This window comes from Girardinichthys multiradiatus, chromosome 1 (assembly GCF_021462225.1).
Source record: "Girardinichthys multiradiatus isolate DD_20200921_A chromosome 1, DD_fGirMul_XY1, whole genome shotgun sequence".
Taxonomy (NCBI): Eukaryota; Metazoa; Chordata; class Actinopteri; order Cyprinodontiformes; family Goodeidae; genus Girardinichthys; species Girardinichthys multiradiatus.
In genome coordinates, this window is record NC_061794.1 from 43,919,463 (window position 1) to 43,939,832 (window position 20,370).

Genomic DNA, 20,370 nt, shown 5'->3' on the forward strand with positions numbered 1-20,370 from the left:
AGGGCTACACTCTCAAAAAAAAGGGTACAGAAGTAGAACATTTTTGTCCCCTGAGGTACAGTCTGGACTTATGTACCCCTATAGGGTTAATAATTGAACTTTAAGGCACATAATTGTACTTTTTGAGGGCCTGAAAGGTACATTTTTGTTCCCAAGTAGTAAATGGTACATATTTGTACTCTTTATTAATAATTTTAGGGTACACTTTCAGAAGATGGACAACAAGGAAAGAAAAAAATGATAAAACAAAGTTATTTGAAGGTAACAGATTCAATATAGATTTTACAACAAATGGCTATGGTAGAGTATTTTTAACAAAAAAAATTAAATACTGAGAAGTGGATTTGTGTGATTAAAAGAAAATCTAACATATTTAAATGCAGTTTGCATTATTCTATTTCGTATTATACTGGGATTTTGCTGGAAAGTGTTCTCCATTCTAATGATTTTTTTAGCGAAGCGACAAAGACTATTCAATCTCCATATCTGATGAAAAATCTTTGCAAATTCAAGCTTAATATGACTGAACCTATCCATTGCAAGTTAAGAAACTCAGTAGGACAAACCGTTGGCTCATATTCATATGTACCCATTGATAAAGTGCTGAAAAATTATTGTTCACATGATGACATTCAGGATAATATCTTTTCTGAGCATAATCTAGAGTCCAAAAGACTTGTGACGGCAGCATTTTCAGACAACACCTCTATGAAGATGAATTTGAAGTAGTAAATCCTTTGGGGTCAAAACGAAACAAACACAAACTATGTGCATTTTATTACAGTGTTGGGAATTTGGATAAAAGGCATAGATCTAAGCAGACACATATTCATTTAGCATTGTTGGTACGGCACTCATTTGTTAAGCAGTTGGGCTTGAATGTCATTTTGAAACCTCTACTAGATGATACTGTTGGCCTTACACTGAAAATTAATGACACCGAGCACACAGTTTGGGCTGCGCTTGCAACTTTATCTGGTGATAACTTGTCAGCTCATATGATTGGTGGATTCACAATGTCATTTAACTCGGGTAGAATTTGTCGCTATTGTATGGCTACTTATGATGATATTAATGTAGGATCTCTGCTCCTCCCCTTCTGGTTGGTTCTGGCAGCTCATTGTCTGCAGCTGCAACGCGTTCTCCTAATGAGCTCATGGGCTTCTTAAAATAGCTGCTGATACAGACCTTTGCTGGAACATAACCTCAGTTATGTGGACTCCTGTCTGTCTGCCTACCTGCCTATCTGCCTACCTGCCTATCTGCCTATCTGCCTGTCAACATCTGGTAATACTCTCTCCTAAGGACTGCACTGTAAATATTCTCATCACCAGTACTCTCTCTCTCTCTCTCTCTCTCTCTCTCTCTCCTTGGATTCCTGGGTTTACCTCCTCCTCCTCTGGCTTCTGGACAACTCCAACTCAAGATTCCTTAAACAAAGTCTACAGTAGAAATAAACCTCATTTACCGTCTTATCCTGTGTGCTGAGTCTGTTTCATCCTCTGGTTTTGTTCTAATTCGACTATCTAAGCAATTCATGATAATTAAACACTTGTTCCAGGAAGACAGCTTTGTTTTAAGAACGCCTGAGGTTCACCAGTGCCACCTTGTACGCATAAAACAGGATCCTGATGATAAAGCAACTTATGGTGTTTATAGTTCCTCTCCTTTTGATAAATTACAATATTTTGATGTTACAAAAGCTTTACCACTGGACATAATGCATGATCTGTTGGAGGGTGTAATTCCACTAGTTATGGAACTAGTTATTTGTAAAGCTCAAAAAGACAAGCACATAACAATAAAAGAGATAAATGAAGAACTGCGAAAAATATGCATTGGTCAAAATGACAAAGCTAATAAACCAGTGCTTTTACCAGAGAGACTACAGAAAGTTGGTGTCACAGGATCTGCCTCTCAGAAATGGTGCCTTTTTAGGTTGTTGCCTTTCCAAATGGCACACCACATCCCACCTAATTGTAAATATTGGCATGTTTTTCTGTTATGCTGTGAGATTTCTGAGATTGTCATAGCACCAAAGGTGAGAAGAGATAATCTTTTAATGTTAGATTTATTAGTTCAAGAGTTTCTGACAGAAATGAAAGATGTATTTGGTGATATTACTACTCCCAAGTGTCATTATTTGATCCATTATGCAAGACTGATGGAAATGTATGGGCCTCTTCGGTCATTGTGGTGCATGAGATTTGAGGGCAAACACCAATATTTTAAAATGTTGGCCCATAACTGTCGAAACTTTGCGAACATTGCTAAAACTCTGAGCAACGGACACCAATTTAAACAGTGCTGGGAGTTTTCTACACAGAATTGTCTGTGTGAATTTGAAAGTGTGCCTGGAAAAAGGGTGGCAACTCCATTTTTATCTTTACCTGTTGAACTGCAGAAAGGCCTGTCATCTAATCACAATCTTTGTAATGTGGATTTCACAAACAGTTTTTCAACGTGTGTCTGAATTAACAATCAACAGTATGCCATCAGAGATGTTTTCTTCATAGATGTCCTGCATTCAGAGGCTGTGCCACTATTTTGGCAAATAAAATACATCTACAACATTGACATCATATGGATTCTTTGTGGGAAAATGCTGATCCCCCTATCGTTTGACCGCCACTTCCATGCGTACAGAGTAAAAGTTGATGCAGAATGGACTTTACTGAAAGCAGGAGATGAAATAGACTTTCAGGCAAATGACACATACTCTGTTGATGACATTTTGTATGTTACGGTTCGACATTGTGTGTAAGTTTCTAATGAAATGAAAACTTGAAATGTCAAAATAGAAAATAAAGTTTCATTTTGTACATGAGATAATGTGTGAGTGTGGTGGTTTTATACAGTAAAGGTCAATGAAAAGTAAGTTTTTTTTTCTGTTTTTCCTTTTTTCCTTTTGTAAGAGGGTATAAGATTGTCACCAAAGGTACAATTCTAAACTTAAGAGGTACAATCTATAAGGGTACAAGTAAGTACCCACTACTGAGGGTACAATAGCAGTACCTTTGAGGGTACTGCCCCAGTGGCAAGCCTTTGTACCCTTAAAGGTACAATTAGGTACTTTTTTTTCTGAGTGCAGACACACAAGACAAACAACCACACACAGTTATTCACACCTAAGGGCAATTTAGAGCAATTAACATAGTCATGTTTTTGGACTGTGGGAGGAAGCTAGAGAACCTGCATGCACAGGGAGAACATGCAAACTCCATGCAGAATGACCTGGGAATCGAACCCAGAAGGTTCTTGCTGCAAGGCAACAGTGCTACCAACTGTGCCACCTAAGTTAAAATATATTGAAGTAATTCTTCTCTTACTTCAGTACAATTTCTGGCAACTCTACCCACCACTGTTTAAAACTGTCTGTTATTTAGTTAGGTTCTCTCTGACAGGTGTTGTTTTCCCACCCAGTAAATGCCATAATGGCTGAGACTGCAGTATAATGATGAAGAAGAGAAACAAAAGAAATCAGTTGTTGAATATTATGAACAAACTTAAAAAGGTTTGAGGGAGAGGTTGGCCTTTAGTTGGCTATAGGAAGGAATCTGTAAGGGAAGCTCCATGAGGAAAGGTTAGAGCAAGAGTACAGAGAAGAATGCTGACTGTAATAAAACAGGAGAGGCTCAGAGAGAAAGATAAAGTCCAGCCTCTCTGCTGGACTGCAGCTCTGACAAGCAACGTTGTTTGACACATGAGTAAACTGACATTAATCTGGAATGGTGGCGCATTTATAAGCAGTCTTACTCTGGCAGGGAGTTGTTTGATCTGGCCGCATGCTTCCCGCTGAAGGTCACATGGATGTGAAGATAGTGCCGTCAGCAATTTATTTGTGTCAGTGCAGCCATCTGTGCTCTGACAACATTTCAGTGTTGGCGTCAAGATTTAGTTTGAATTTTATTCCGATGGATGTGAACATAGTTGTCACAAACTGGACCACACAGTGCAAAAACATAAATGTTCTCTGAACTTTTTCACATATTGTCACTTTATATATATTTAACTTCACTAACTGAATTTTATCTGGACGAACTGAAAAGTGCCATGTGCATTTGTATTTAGCCCCCTTCACTCTGATGCCCCTAAATAAAATCCCATGCAGCTAGCTGTGTTCAGAGGCCACCTGATTAGTTAACCTAGTTCACCCATGTGTAGTTTAATCTCAAAGTAAATCCAGCTGTTCTGTGAAGGTCTCAGAGCTTTGTTAGCGAATATCTGCAGACAGGTCAGGGAGAAAGTTGTGAAGAAGTTTAAAGCAGGGTTAGATTATGCAACATCATCCCAAACATCTCACAGAGCTCTGTTCCATAATGCTCCAGAAAGACCTAGTCTAGACCTAAATCCAATAAATAATCTGTGAGAAGACTTAAAAATTTATATTTACAGACATTCCCCACCCAACATGTCTGAACCTAAGCTACACTGCTCAAAAAAATAAAGGGAACACTTAAACAACACAATATAACTCCAAGTAAATCAAACTTCTGTGAAATCAAACTGTCCACTTAGGAAGCAACACTGATTGACAATCAATTTCACATCATGTTGTTCAAATGAAATAGACAACAGGGGGAAATCTTTGGTGATTATCAAGACACTCAATAAAGGAGTGGTTCTGCAGGTGGAGACCACAGACCACTTCTCAGTACCGATGCTTTCTGGCTGATGTTTTGGTCACTTTTGAATGTTGGTGGTGCTTTCACACCCGTGGTAGCATGAGACGGACTCTACAACCCACACAAGTGGCTCAGGTAGTGCAGCTCATCCAGGATGGCACATCAATGCGAGCTGTGGCAAGAAGGTTTGCTGTGTCTGTCAGCGTAGTGTCCAGAGCCTGGAGGCGCTACCAGGAGACAGGCCAGTACACCAGGAGATGTGGAAGGAGGTCGTAGGAGGACAACAACCCAGCAGCAGGACCACTACCTCCACCTTTGTGCAAGGAGGAACAGGAGGAGCACTGCCAGAGCCCTGCAAAATGACCTCCAGCAGGCCACAAATGTGCATGTGTCTGCACAAACGGTTAGAAACCGACTCCATGAGGATGGTATGAGGGCCCGACGTCCACAAATAGGGGTTGTGCTCACAGCCCAACACCATGCAGGAGGCTTAGCATTTGCCAGAGAACACCAGGATTGGCAAATTCGCCACTGGCGCCCTGTGCTCTTCACAGATGGAAGCAGGTTCACACTGAGCACATGTGACAGACGTGACAGAGTTTGGAGACACCGTGGAGAGCGATCTGCTGCATGCAACATCCTTCAGCATGACCAGTTTGGCAGTGGGTCAGTAATGATGTGGGGTGGCATTTCTTTGGAGGGCTGCATGGCCCTCCATGTGCTCGCCAGAGGTAGCCTGACTGCCATTAGGTACCGAGATGAGATCCTCAGACCCCTTGTGAGACCATATGCTGGTGCGGTTGGCCCTGTGCTCCTCCTAATGCAGGACAATGCCAGACCTCATGTGGCTGGAGTGTGTCAGCAGTTCCTGCAAGATGAAGACATTGAAGCGATGGACTGGACCGCCCGTTCCCCAGACCTGAATCTGATTGAGCACATCTGGGACATCATGTCTCGCTCCATCCACCAACGTCACGTTGCACCACAGACTGTCCAGGAGTTGGCAGATGCTTTAGTCCAGGTCTGGAAGAGATCCCTCAGGAGACCATCCACCATCTCATCAGGAGCATGTCCAGGAGTTGTAGGGAGGTCATACAGGCAGGTGGAGGTCACACACAATACTGAGCCTAATTTTAACTTGTTTTAAGGACATTACATCAAAGTTGGATCAGCATGTAGTGTGTTTTTCCACTTTAATTTTGTGTTTGACTCCAAATCCAGGCCTCCATTGGTTAATAAATGTGATTTCCATTGATGATTTTTGTGTGATTTTGTTGTCAGCATTTTCAACTTTATACAGAACAAAGTATTTAATAAGAATATTTCATTCATTCAGATCTAGGATCTAGGATTTGAGTGTTCCCTTTATTTTTTGAGCATTGTATTTTGCAAAGAATGTGCAAAAATGTCTCTTTAGATGTGTGAAGCTTGAAGAAACACACCCAGAACAGTTCTAGCTTTAATTGCAATGAAAGGAGGTTCTACAAAGTATTGATTCAAAGGGGCTCTAAACAGATACACACCACACTTTTAAGATTTTCATTTGTGAACAGCTTTTAAAAGCCATGCATCATTATCCTTCCACTTCACAATCGTGTCACTTCGTATTGGCCCCAGAAAATACTTCACAATTTGTGGTTTAAAAGGTCAAGTGGAGTAAATAAATTTGCAAGCTAGTGTAGAGCCTTCTGCTGCTTAAAAACATTATGCTTCATCAGACATTAATTAAATTTGCTTTACTATGTGCCTCTCAACAGTCTTTCGATCACTGAAATATCAGAACAGTCAATCAAAGAAACAAAGTTTAAGTGCTTCTTTGACTACTGCAACACAAACATAATCAGAATTTGGATCTGATATGTCAGATGACAGTCATAAAACCTGATTAATGTTCAGCAGCTGTGGGTAAAACCAAGTGACTATGGGTTTTACCATGTTCCTGGCTCTCTGAAGCAGAACAACTGAACAGCAAATTTAAGCCATGTGCAGATTCCACCCATGTTTTCCCTCCAATCACAGCAGAGGCGGAGAAGCACCGTCCTACCCTCAAAACTAGGTCACCAGGGTGAAAAATTAGTTTGTGTTTTTCTTTGTTTTTATGGTCACAAATACAACTGTGGATGGGGGTTTGTTGTCTCTCCTCCATGTCTTTGTTTGCACAAAACATACTGCTGCGGAAAGGCAATGAAATGTAACATAATCAACTGCATTTTCGGAAAAATGCAACACAGCAGTGAGAGACATGTAAAAGCAAAATGCTTTTCAAAGTCGTGACATTTACCTGCAGTAATGACCCATGGTGTAGGTACCGGTGGAAGTTAATGGAGAGAAATATAATCAACTCTTACTGCTGCATCTTAAATCAGCTGGAGATGTTTCTGAAAGCTATGTGGACATCTTGCTTATAATGTACAAAAATAAAGCATTAACTTAGTTTTGCATGATGGGATTTTTCTACTTTCAACAATATTATTAGACAGGATGTATAAAAAGCGTTAAAATAAATAATTCTAGGAGTTCATCTGTATTCGTATAGCATTAGCCTTATGTAATGATTAAATATTTTTAAAAAATATTTAGTTTTATTGTATTATTCCCAGTGCCACAACACCCTTAACAATTTCTATAAAATAAATCAAACGTACTTTACATTTCCATTGCTAATTTGCTATTTACAAAACCAACCGGTTGTTGGAAGCCCTGGCACAAAAAAGTATTTTCCATCCTACTATCACAAACATAAACATGTGGAGTTTGCTAAACATAACTTGGACTTTAACCGGAACTGTGTGCTTTTGTCAGATTAGAGTCAAATTCAGCTTTTCAGCAACAAACACCACAGGTAGTTCTGGTGTAAACACAGGATAAATATGTGGGAAAGCACCTCATGTCCGCTAGTAAGGAAACTGGTTGACCTGTGATGCTGATGGGCATATTTGCATTGCAAATGGCTTGGGAACAATTATGAACCTTTTAAATATTTTTGTTAAACATCTCATGTCCTCTGGGTCTTTTAACAGAAATCAACATAAAGGTGGTTCAGTAGGCAGAAAATCCACTTTCTTCAATGGGCATCTCAATCCCAAATCCCATAGATGACCCTGTGGTTTGGTCTGATTTGACAAAAGATGATCTTCTCTGAAACAAACACTTTAGGCTGGTCTAGTGTGGAAAAGAATAACATGCGGAAAAATACATCATCCATGCCTGACTGTCATGTACAGTGGTGGATCTTTGATGCTGCAGGCCTCTTCATTTTACAAAAGGTCTGGAAATCCTGGTAAAGTTCATGGCAACATGAATATTCTTGACATTTTAAATAAAAATCTTGTTCCTTCTGCCAGAAAAGTGCAAACGAGTTGTCATCTGTTTTTTTTTTTTTTTTACATAAAATTATCAAGGTCATTAACATATTTAGATTATGAAGAGATGGGATTTTACCTGCATTGACCTTTTTGACAGCAGGCTGCAGAGACTGCAGACGTCACCCACGGTGTCAGTTTCCAGTAACAAAATGTTGGTTTCATCTTATTCAAGTGTCACATAAGTTTTGACTCAGCAAGGCTCCACTGCAGTCTTACCATACTTAAATATTTAAGAAGAACAAATTAGATTTTATTCATATTTCAGAAGACTATAAAGATACATATCAATTAATGTATTTCCATCACATCTAATGATAAAAGCACCAGTTCTGTGTGATGCATCATGCTATAACAGGTTAGGTGCTGCACAGCTGTTCCTCCCTTGGTTCAGAAATGCTTCAGTGGTAATATTCCCCAGAACACCACAGACTAAATATAGTGTGAAAGAATGGAGATGCTGCAAACAGACTTATGTAAGAATGGTGGTAGGATGCCAGGTATGTGAAATCAGTCAGCAAGAAGATAGATAGATAGATAGATAGATAGATAGATAGATAGATAGATAGATAGATAGATAGATAGATAGATAGATAGATAGATAGATAGATAGATAGATAGATAGATAGATAGATAGATAGATAGATAGATAGATAGATAGATGTCATCTAGCGGCACAATAGCGTCATTACATTAGTTAATTGTTAATGTTTATTATAGTGCCCTCTGCTGGATTAAAAGGCAGTATTAAGGTAAGGCTGTCGATTAGACGTCATTATTTGAACTTATGACAGTTCAAACCCTAGCTGTTTTCACATTTAGTCGGTCATAAAAATATATAAAATGTATCAATATTATGTCTGGCTTCACTTCTGCAACAGCTGTAAGTTGAATTCATTAATGAACTGCAGAAAATAAAGATTACCATAAAACATGAATGATATAACAGTGAGTGCATCAAAATAAACATCTTTTGTTAAGAAATTATGGATTTGTTGTTTTTTTTTTTTTGGTGCAATGTTTTCTACCAAAATAGCAAATAAGACCTGTCAAGTTAGGACAGCATTTCTAGGTTATAAATTGAAATTATGATGTTTGCACATAAAACCTGATTGAAACAGGAAAGTAACAAATATGTCAACACAGAATCACAGAGATGTTTGCTACGTGCAAGTTTGACAATATGAGACTAGTTTGCTAACTGCCAGAATCATGCGGTCAGAACGGCATTATGGGCAAAGGCTGTAAGACAGAAGAAGAAAGAACCATGACGGTGAACAACAGGATGAAAAGGTGGAGGGAGGACAGCGTGAAGGGAGCTGGAGAGTAATAGAGAGACAGGGCTGACCCAAAGGCCCATTTTCCTGTTCAGAACATCTGCTCTTCTGGCAGCGATTCAATACAGTTTTGTTTGAATCTGTTAGAGAGGGCCGAGTTTAATTGGCTGAGCTTAAAAGCAATCATGGATAATTGGTTATTATTTGCTGAGATGTGTTTGTGAACAAAACAACAAGCAGAGATTGAACTGGTGGCTTCAGATTGTAACTATGTTAACACAGCAATTAAACAGTAAAGATTAGTCTTTGTACTTGTTTCAAGTAAACTTGCCAGTTCCTTTAAACCTTAAATTTAAATTGTAAATTTTCATCTTTAATGAAACATTCAAATAAAATTCAATGGTATTCTCATTTTCAATAAACAAATCTAAAATAGATAGATAGATAGATAGATAGATAGATAGATAGATAGATAGATAGATAGATAGATAGATAGATAGATAGATAGATAGATAGATCTGGCCGCAAAACGGCTCAGAACGCCAGGTATTGCTCCGCTGAGCGGCACCCAGGTGGCGGAGGGATATCTGGGTGAAATTTAGTGTTTATTGAAGCGCAGCTGTGAATTTTTTGATTATTATTATTGTTATTGGGATTTGGTCAGACGCAGAGGTGACAATCCGTATAACTCCCTGTCAAAACTGAGGTAAGTGTGGAAAAATCTGCTAGATAACAGCAGCAGCTAATTCAATACACAACAAAAGTCAATCTAAACAGTTGAATTTAGCGGAACGGCTTGTTGAGTGAGGAGCGTGAATCATCAGACACCTGCAGATACCTGTCTCAGCGAAGGAGAAATGATGCTAAATGACTCAAAAATATTAAGCTTATATATTACTAGTGTGATGACGTTTGTGATTTCATTGAAAAAGTTGCATGCTTGGACTTGATAAGCCCAGAAAGATGTTTTTATTGTCTCAAGTTCACTATGCAGGCTTCGCTTTAACTATTTTTAGTACGTTTCCGATGCAAATCGTGCATATTTGAAATTTTTTCGTTCAGTTGATATCACCTAAACAGGTGCAAAAGAAGCTGTTGTAATGTACTTAAATGGCTTCAAACTGCAGACATTAGTTGAGGATTAAAGATGCACCGATTTCTGGTTTTCTTCTGGCCTGCTGATCCCGATTTTGACTAATTCCAAATTTCTTCCTCCTCTTAAATACAATTATACATAAAAGCAAATATGTCCTGCTGGTTTTTTGATAGAAGTCGTGTTGAATTCAATGAAAATGAAAAATGGAGCAAACTACGTGGAGGTGCAAGCAGCAGAAAACTTAACAGTGCATTCTGTGGGAGGTGCTGTACAAAGTAATTAATAGCTGGAAGTCAGTACATGTAACTGGCAGACTAGTTCTCCTGTTTTTTACCTTTAAACATTATTCTTCCTAGAAACTACTACACGGATGAGTATTTTTTACCTGTTTTAAGATCCCCGTTCATGCATCAAAGCATATGTCTCTAAACTTTACCTGATTTTCATTCAACTCAAAGTTAAAAAAACGATGCTGTTCGACGTGTTTATACATTGAGTTTTTTATTTGTATGCCTTTTTTTTTTAAATAAATTGTAAAAAAAAAAAAAAAAAAGTTTGATGTTTTTAACTTGCTGATCAAAGCCAATTAATAGAAAATTGGTTGATTCCAATCTCTTCCAACTGATTGGGGCATCTGTTGAGAATCTAACATCTCTCACTCTTAGATGCCAGTCAGACATGTTATATTAACACCAGCAGCTTATGAAAGCAACTCTATTTATTCAAGTTTTATTTTATTATGTTTGGAGTGTTTTTTAAAAGCTGAGTCATAAATATGTTATCAGTCCAGAAGATGGTCTGTTGGATGGAAAAATAGCACTAAGCTGAAGAGATTTGCACAGATGGGAAGTAATACATCTTATTTCTTTGTCCCTTTTTACTAAATAAACCCAAAACCGCAAATTTAACATCAGTTAAGTTTATATGTTAGAGAATCGTAGATATACAGATGGATTTTAAATATTTAAATGGTTCTACTGAGGAAAACTAAGTAGTTTCCTTCCAAGACGTCACCAGGTTGCAGATGATGTAGCTTCTGTTGAAAAAGTGTTTTCTGTTTAAACAGATGAAATCCATCTGAATACATGAACGCATTTAGCTAATCTGAGATGACCCAGTTTGTTTGGTATCTGAAATGAACGTTGTGTGTAAAGTCTTGGTTCCGGGTTCAGGCCTTCAGCAGATGACTCTGTATGAATATAAGAGGAGTCATCCTTTATTCCTCCCAGTGATGAGTCAGAATGCAAACACTGATCTAAGATGATGACTCTGGTTCATATTTTAGAAACAACCCTTTTTCCAATCATGTTCCCTGGAAATTAAAGGGGAAAACGTTTTTTGTATTATAATTATCCTCACATATCTCTACCATAAGTTACCACATAATCAGGAAAAGTCATCAACTAAAAAACAGACTGTTTCTATGTGTTGATGTGTTTTTGGAGTCCTTTTGGCAGGTCAGCCTGTACTAGGAAGGTTAGGAGGTGGATAATGGTTCCCACTGTGGTTCTCTGGAGTCCCAAGCCTTAGAAATGCAGTTGCAACCCCTTCCAGACAAATCGAAGTCAGTGACTTTGTTTCTCATGTGTTTAATTCATTTAGATCTGGGCCTGAGTTGTTTTTATTAGTCTTGTCTGAGATGAATAATGTAGTGAGATGCAGCAGTGTTATTTTGATTTGTTTTTACTGGAGATGGTTATCATGATTAAAATCCAGGGCATTTCTTATGGATTCATGTTTTCTTTTTATGGTAAGAAAACAGGAAGTCCTCTTAATCTGTTTAAGAGATTAACTATCTCTAACTTCCTGATTGGACTGTTATTTCCGAAATAAAACCATGCATCAGGTAGAAGAGTGCAAGATAAGTTTAAGGTTGGATCGAGATGCATGTGTAGAGGCTGAATAATAAAGGGAGACCGTTAAAAGACCTTATTAAACTGCCTCTCTACACTTTTTTTCTAATTTTGCTACAGCTTCAGAAGTAAAGAGAAAATAAAGTTGCATCTTTTCCAGTATAACTTGTTTCAACCTTTCAGTTTAAACTGAAACCAAGTTTTTCTTTCTTGGGAAATCCTCAGGAATCCTGCAGGCTGTAGCCTGTGGGAATTTCTGAGGACGGATAACAGTTCTTCCTCCAGACTCACTAGAGTCATGTGTTTGGGATTAAACCTTTAGATCTAACACTGATGTAGCACAAAGACTTTAGGACCACCACATGATGGGTGTTTACCTTTCCAAAAGGCCATCAGTCCAATGCCATATCTTTCTCTTGTAGGTGTAAATATTAGATAAAACAGAAGTAACAGTCTGCCTGTTAATGCCTGTAAAAGGACTAAAGGAATTTGGTGGGAATATGCCAGTTTTCTGTCTGGTCAGGGTATACCGAGGTATATGTTCAGGTGCCTCGCAGTTAGTACATAGAAAGATAGATGTATACATACATTTTTTCATAATTGTGGTAATTGTGTCTGTTAGTTCTTGTAGCTAATAAAAACCACAAAAGATGAGGCTTGTGCATCTTTTCCCACAGTTTTTTTTCCTTCCACTCAACTTTCCATGAATATGCTTGAATGTAGCACTGGTTTCCTCTCCTTGTGCGGGGTGTTTGTGACAACAGTCAAATTAGCTGTCTTCCCAGTAATTGTGTGGACAATAACATAAGAAAAAAATAAATCCTTTTTTGGCCTTTTAGCATTTTAATTTTCTGACTAAAATCAGAGTTTTCATTAGCTGTAAAACATTACTATCAAAAACAGAAAGAAATGGTGCAAATATCACTTTGTGTCATAAGTTGGAGTTTTACCTTTTGAATGAAATTACTGCTTTTTCTTTCTTTTTGTTTGTATGTCTTACAGAAAAATAAATGCCAATAACCATTCATCTCAACTTGCCTAGAATACAAGTCTTTAAAAAGGATAGCACCTCTGGACGTAACAAGCTGAAAAATAGTAATTTTTCTGCATGTTTAGACTGAAAGGGTCAGCGTTGTAACCACACAGCTTTCTTTGCACATCTTGATTATCAAAAAGTCTCTTATTTGAGGAAGTTGCCATTTGTATTTCTGCTCTGGCAATCTGAAAGCCACACTTCTGCATCAAAGTTCATGAGCTCTCTGTAAATAACCTTGGGCTTTGTAAAATATTGACGTGTGATCGAACGCAAAGCAGAAGCTCCAGCTGCAGAACAAACACTTCGGGAGGTTTTTTTTGTCCATTCGGTTCAAGTGCTGAGAACGAAAATTACTGAGGAAGCTGCAGCTTGTGGAGACATGTTGCTTTGTAGAAATCTATAAGGATGTTGTGGGAAAACAGCAGGAAGTTGATTTAGTGCTTAAAGACGCTTACTGTTCATATCTGGCTAATAAGTATGTGTGCTTTGGACATGGGTTGGTATAAGGTTCCCATCGTATGAGAATCAGTTTGTTTCATCTAGTCCAGATCCCAGTGTTTTATATTAAACCCTCCTACTCTTTATTAAGCTAACTGATCCCATATAATCCTGTCTGATGGTGACGTATTGTCGTGAGTTGAGGGAAGTGTCTTATTGGCCATGCAGTACTTGCCCCGAACCTGGAGTCAAAGTAGCAAAGTTTATACATATTTTCACAAACGTTTTAAGCAAAAGTTAAACATTATTTAACTTCCTTTAATTAAAAACAGACAATATTTGTACTGCTGCTAAAATAATATAACATAGTAATATTTACCAGTAACATTTACTTTGATGCATACATTTAAACCCACTTTATTTTGTAGTTTTTACGTGCTTATGCGACTGTTTTGCTCTTCTCCGTAAAGTTACATATACCAAGTTTCACTTATTAGTTTACAAGCTGTCGTTTGATTTGTAATTTAAAAATAAATGTACACTGTGATCTAGATCCTAATCCATTGATTTCTTCAATTAAAAAAAAATTGTTCCTGTAAGTTCATACTTTTCCTTTAATTTCAAACAAAACAGTTTAGGACTAATTAGTGCTAAATGATTTCATTTTAAGACGTGGTTTCATTAATATTTTTATTTATTTGGTGCATTGGTAATTGTTACCGCTTTCCTCTGTAGCTTATAAACTGGTTCAGTTTTCATTTTATGTTTTAAAGCATCTGGAAATATTACATTTATTAGTATCTTAAAACAAAATTGTCTTTAGATGGACCTCCAGCTGTTGGGAGGTTAGGTGGTGGCTGCTGTTAGAGATATTAGAAATAAGTCAATGTTTCATTTGATGTAATTGTTTTTAAAAGTCAAAGCTGGTGTTCGTGGTGTGTTTTGTCTCTGTTTAACCAAAAAAGATCAGAAAGGCTAAATATTCTGTAAAATTAGTTATAAAATTATATTTTCTAATCTTTAATGAGTAAATTGTGACAATAGATTAAAGTTGGATAACCATCAGACCAAAGCAGCCTGAAGCCCACACAATGTTTATCTACTTTTTAGTTTCACTAAAGATTGTTCTGTAATTGGCGGCGGGGGGGGGGGGGGGGTCTCCATGTTAAGTAATGATTTATCAATCGAAACGCCCCCCCACCCCTCCTTTCGGTGAAGTCAGCTGGTTCTGTTAGCGAGTCACATCCTGTAGACTTTTGACCCTGTGAGAAAGCAGGCAGCCAGGAGTCAGCGGGCTTCCTGGAATCCACAGTCTGAACACCCCTCCCCACTCTCCTCCCTCTCACAGCCTCCTGTTGCTCGTTTCGTGGGTTTTTCACTGCTTGTGTCACAATCCCTCAGGTCATTCTGTACTCCTGCTAAGGATAAGTTAAAAAAGCAATACCTGTCAGGTGGAAGTGAGTGCTGTTCTCCTATTGGCTGGTAGCGCTTTAGGGGGGAACTCATCATACTTCCCTTTAGGAGCTAAAGCAGTGGTTACAGCTCCTGTGGAGGAAGCATTCAGTCTGTACCAGAGGTCGGGTTGGGAAAACGGTCAGAACTAACCTGAGGTAGGTGGATTTATTATTCTGCATCTGCAGGAAGTGATCAGAAACGACAGCAGGTTAAGCAGTTTAGGAGCTTTTCAACATGGAGTCTGTTTTTTACTGACTATCAGCTTTACATGCTGCTTTGTTTATAATCTCACTCTGATGTGAAGCATTCACAGGTCTGTTGGCCTTCATTTGTTTTCACTTTCAGGAGCATTTTTTATGTAAGTTGGCAAGAACTTTACATCTATTTTGTTAATAGATATGGAAAATTCTTGACTCGAATGAATTGAGTAAATAATTGAATAACTTCGGTTTGAAATCACCAGATTTAAGGTTCTTAACAAAACGGTTCATTTTAAAGGGTCCAAATCACATGGAATAAAAGAGCTGCTTTTTCTAAACGGACATCATAACTCTATGACAGTGGTGGAGAACAAAGATTTTTAATCAGGTTTTAAGAAAGAAGTCTTAAAGAACTTAAATTTCCATTTTGGCTTCAAATACTCAGCCCTGGAGTATATTTAGACTTTATTTGTATTTCATTTTTTGTGTTGAGTAATTTACTTGGTTATTCTTTGATTAGCATTAAGCATGTTCATTTGTTTTTCATTATGTAAAAGTAGTAATTATAAAAAAAAAAGACATTATTATTCAGGCTGGTGCAGATCTTGAAAAACCTGTATTAACAATTTTATATGAGTTTTAATTGTATTAAGTTTTTATTTTTTTATTCTCTTGTGTTTTTTTTATATAATGATGCCGATGACCAGCTGGTCCATGTCGGTTCGTTCTGCAGACCTTTTATTTTCAATTTTTGATTTTGTTTTTGGTCAACTTTTTTTTTTAAATTTCATTCGTAACATTTCTGTTGAGACGAAACAAGACCTCAAAACGTCACTGTGGGCTTCAATCCCTCATTTGATATTTAAAAAACAGACCTATGCTCAATAAAAATATTTGGCTTCAATGGAAAGTTTCATTCTTTTCTACCTTTTTAAAAATGTTGTTCACTTTTAAATGAAATGTATCTTTATTTTCTCAGTCTTGTAAACTCACACAGTCGTGAGTTGAAGCATAAATGGGAGCACTTCCCACGATAGTTCACCTGCTGAATGACGTGGAGCCCAGCAGTACAGACCTGGGGGGTTCTGTGGTTTCCAGCGTCATTGTTTAATTCATTACAGTGTGTAAAACCTGCAGGGGATGACGGTTATTTACTAAAAGCTGCATGCACTGTTGCAGAAGGGTTAAAAACAGGCAGGAACTCATTTGTGGATCTTGTGAAAGTGTCAGAAGGACATTCTTGTGATGCAGCAGGAGGATCGGTTGTCTGGCAGGTCGCTCGCTTGTCGCCCTCGGGGCTCGGAGTGAGCGTGTCACACAGGGAACAGATGGTCAATGCACGCGCTCTATTGACTTTCTGAGTCAGACGGTGGGGCGGCTGCAGTCAAATATGGAGTCTGGTAAAATGTATTGATTTCCCACACCAAAGTTCAACTGATCCTGTTAATTAAAGCCTTGTTTAACCTCAGAGGACATTATATGAGAAACAGCAGTTTAACAATGTAAACATGCAGGATGGTCAGAAAGGAAACAGCTTTAAACAGCTTTATTATGTTTCCTCTCAGTTACAACACTTGTTCCTGGACAAACAACAAAGATGGCCTCCGTTGCACCGTTCAGCCGCAAGCAGTGGGCATCACAGTCACTGAGGGTCACGGCCAAAGAGCTGTCCATCGTCTCTACTCGGGGCAGAAACACCGCCATCGCAGAACGCTTCTCCAAGTAAGTCCTTCCTCCTCCTCCTCTTTACAGTGTCTCTCTGTAGACCTGGCCTCCTGGCTCTCCTCCAAGAGTTTAATAATTCACCAGGAGCTGAACTGTCACTTCATTCTGTATACCCATCAGCTGCTGAAACTGAATTGGATCCTGCTGCTCAGTTATTTCCAGTTCCCTCTTTCCTGGCAGCATGAGAGTTCTGGCTCCTCAGTTTTGCTAAGGGTTCTTAAACACTTTCCATTTCAAAATGAACTAAATCCAAATTTCTATATAAACTTTCATTTCTTGGCAGATATTTGGACTTGCTGTAGAAAACCCTTTAACTGTCTGGTCAATGCAGTCAAAAAATGCCTAGCTAGCATTCTGGGCAACTGTGACTCAGTGGGAAAAGTAGTCATCTCTCAATTGGACTCCTGCTTTACTTGCACTGCTTTACTTGCACAATGATCACCTGCACTGTTGTATTGCTCTTGCATCTTATACTGCTCTATATTTACTCTCACTCACTTAAAACTGTGCACATATATTTATATTATATTGTAGATATGTTTATACTGTTTAATTTGTACTGTATTGCACCGACTACGCCAAAACAAATTCCTTGTATGTCCAAAAACGTACTTGGCAATAAAGCTTTTCTGATTCTGATTCTGATTCTGATTCTGATACGATCGTTGTGGGTTCGATTCCAGCTTCTTCCTACCACATGTCTATGTGTAAAGGCCCGTCACTGGTCATTATGATTAGAAACGCTGTATAAATCTGTCCATTTTCCGTTTATAGAAAGTATCTCTATGATTCAGAACTGTGGCAGAGTTGTAAATGTTGCCAAATGGCAAGAAGGTCCCAAGTTTAAACATTAGCCTTAATGTGTGGAGCTTGTTTTTCTCTGCATTTTATCTTTCTTGTTTTCTGGTTTTGTCTTAGATTCCAGGATGTACCCTCAACCATTAATTGTGGTGACATCACAATCTATATCGCAATATCTCGGTTACAAACTACTAAATGGCCTACTTTAATTTAACGATTCACACACACGTATTTATTGTTTAAGATGCTTGAGCTCACACAGATTGGTGGAGACATTGTGACAAGGAAAATAGAGAAATGTCTGGAAAATTATAGATATCATTGCAATATTCGGTTATAACAACAAAAGTTTTACTAGAGATAAATATTGGCTACAATTAACTGATCCAGATAAATATGGAAACAAAGCAAAACTAACTAATATATTTCCCATCCTGTTGTCTAAAAGATGTAAACATCAGTCCTATTCATTGGCTTGTCTATCCGTCTGCCCGTCTCTTCAGTCTCTGGTTTGGCAGATAATGTATTTAAATCCTGACCATTGTAGAAATATATAGATATACACACACACATACAGTACAGACCAAAAGTTTGGACACACCTTCTCATTCAAAGAGTTGTCTTTATTTTCATGACTATGAATATTGTAGCTTCACACTGAAGGCATCAAAACTATGAATTAACACATGTGGAATTATATTCTGAACAAAAAAGTGTGAAACAACTGAAAATATGTCTTATATTCTAGGTTCTTCAAAGTAGCCACCTTTTGCTTTGATTACTGCTCCACACGCTCTTGGTATTCTGTTGATGAGCTTCAAGAGGTAGTCACCTGAAATGGTTTTCCAACAGTTTTGAAGGAGTTCCCAGAGATGCTTAGCACTTGTTGGCCCTTTTGCCTTCATTCTGCAGTCCAGCTTTCCCCAAACCATCTCAATTGGGTTCAGGTCCGGTGACTCTGGAGGCCAGGTCATCTGGCGCAGCACCCCATCACTCTCCTTCTTGGTCAAATAGCCCTTACACAGCCTGGAGGTGTGTTTGGGGTCATTGTCCTGTTGAAAAATAAATGATGGTCCAACTAAACACAAACCGGATGGAATAGCATGCCGCTGCAAGATGCTGTGGTAGCCATGCTGGTTCAGTATGCCTTCAATTTTGAATAAATCCCCAACAGTGTCACCAGCAAAGCAACCCCACACCATCACACCTCCTTCTCCATGCTTCACGGTGGGAACCAGGCATGTAGAGTCCATCCGTTCACCTCTTCTGCGCCGCACAAAGACACGGTGGTTGGAACCAAAGATCTCAAACTTGGACTCATCAGAGCAAAGCACAGATTTCCACTGGTCTAATGTCCATTCCTTGTGTTCTTTAGCCCAAACAAGTCTCTTCTGCTTGTTGCCTCTCCTCAGCAGTGGTTTCCTAGCAGCTCTTTTACCATGAAGGCCTGATTCACATAGTCTCCTCTTAACAGTTGTTCTAGAGATGTGTCTGCTGCTAGAACTCTGTGTGGCATTGACCTGTTCTCTAATCTGAACTGCTGTTAACCTGCGATTTCTGAGGCTGGTGACTCGGATGAACTTGTCGTCCGCAGCAGAGGTGACCCTTGGTCTTCCTTTCCTGGGGCGGTCCTCATGTGAGTCAGTTTCTTTGTAGCGCTTGATGGTTTTTGCGACGGCACTTGGGGACACTTTCAAAGTTTTCCCAATTGTTCGGACCGACTAACCTTCATTTCTTAAAGTAATGATGGCCACTCGTTTTTCTTTACTTAGCTGCTTTTTTCTTGCCATAATACAAATTCTAAGTCTATTCAGTAGGAATATCAGCTGTGTACTGTATCCACCTCCGGCACAACACAACTGATGGTGACAACCCCATTTGTAGGCCTTGAAATCCCACTTATTAAACCTGACAGGGCACACCTGTGAAGTGAAAACCATTTCAGGTGACTACCTCTTGAAGCTCATCAACAGAATGCCAAGAGTGTGCGGAGCAGTAATCAAAGCAAAAGGTGGCTACTTTGAAGAACCTAGAATATAAGACATATTTTCAGTTGTTTCACACTTTTTTGTTCAGTATATAATTCCACATGTGTTAATTCAGTTTTGATGCCTTCAGTGTGAAGCTACAATATTCATAGTCATGAAAATAAAGAAAACTTTGAATGAGAAGATGTGTCCAAACTTTTGGTCTGTACTGTATATAATTATTGTCTTTTTTCGTTGTCCGATGAGCTAACCCCTCCCTTCTACTTCCCTATTTCTGAGGGGATTGCTCAATCCAGCTCTCCATCTAACGGGTCCGGACTTCCCTAAACCTGAAAGTTCTGTTTAAGCTGGTGTCGGAAAATGACTCGCCTAACCTCTAACAGCCTGCATCCAGAAGTCTTGTCTTTCTTCAACTGGAGGTCTGGATGACTGAGTAGCCCACAGCAGTCATCCACTCCTCGACAGTCACTTCTGTTAACGGCTGCTCATTCCCTAATATTACAAATGGCTCGGC

General features: G+C 38.7%; 1 protein-coding gene across 2 annotated transcripts in view; it reads left to right on the forward strand.

Moving 5' to 3' along the window:
• The first annotated feature begins 9,822 nt into the window (after window positions 1-9,822).
• Window positions 9,823-20,370, forward strand: part of lima1a (LIM domain and actin binding 1a) — a 46,544-nt gene continuing 35,996 nt past the window's right edge. Inside the window, exons 1-2 of one of the 2 annotated variants that reach the window (XM_047375944.1) lie at window positions 9,823-9,970; window positions 16,908-17,064. In XM_047375944.1, coding sequence (XP_047231900.1) covers window positions 16,940-17,064 — 125 coding nt within the window. In that variant the 5' untranslated portion in view covers window positions 9,823-9,970; window positions 16,908-16,939. Of the gene's footprint in view, window positions 9,971-15,058; window positions 15,298-16,907; window positions 17,065-20,370 lie in introns of those variants that run through there. The other variant, XM_047375951.1, reaches the window with a different exon arrangement.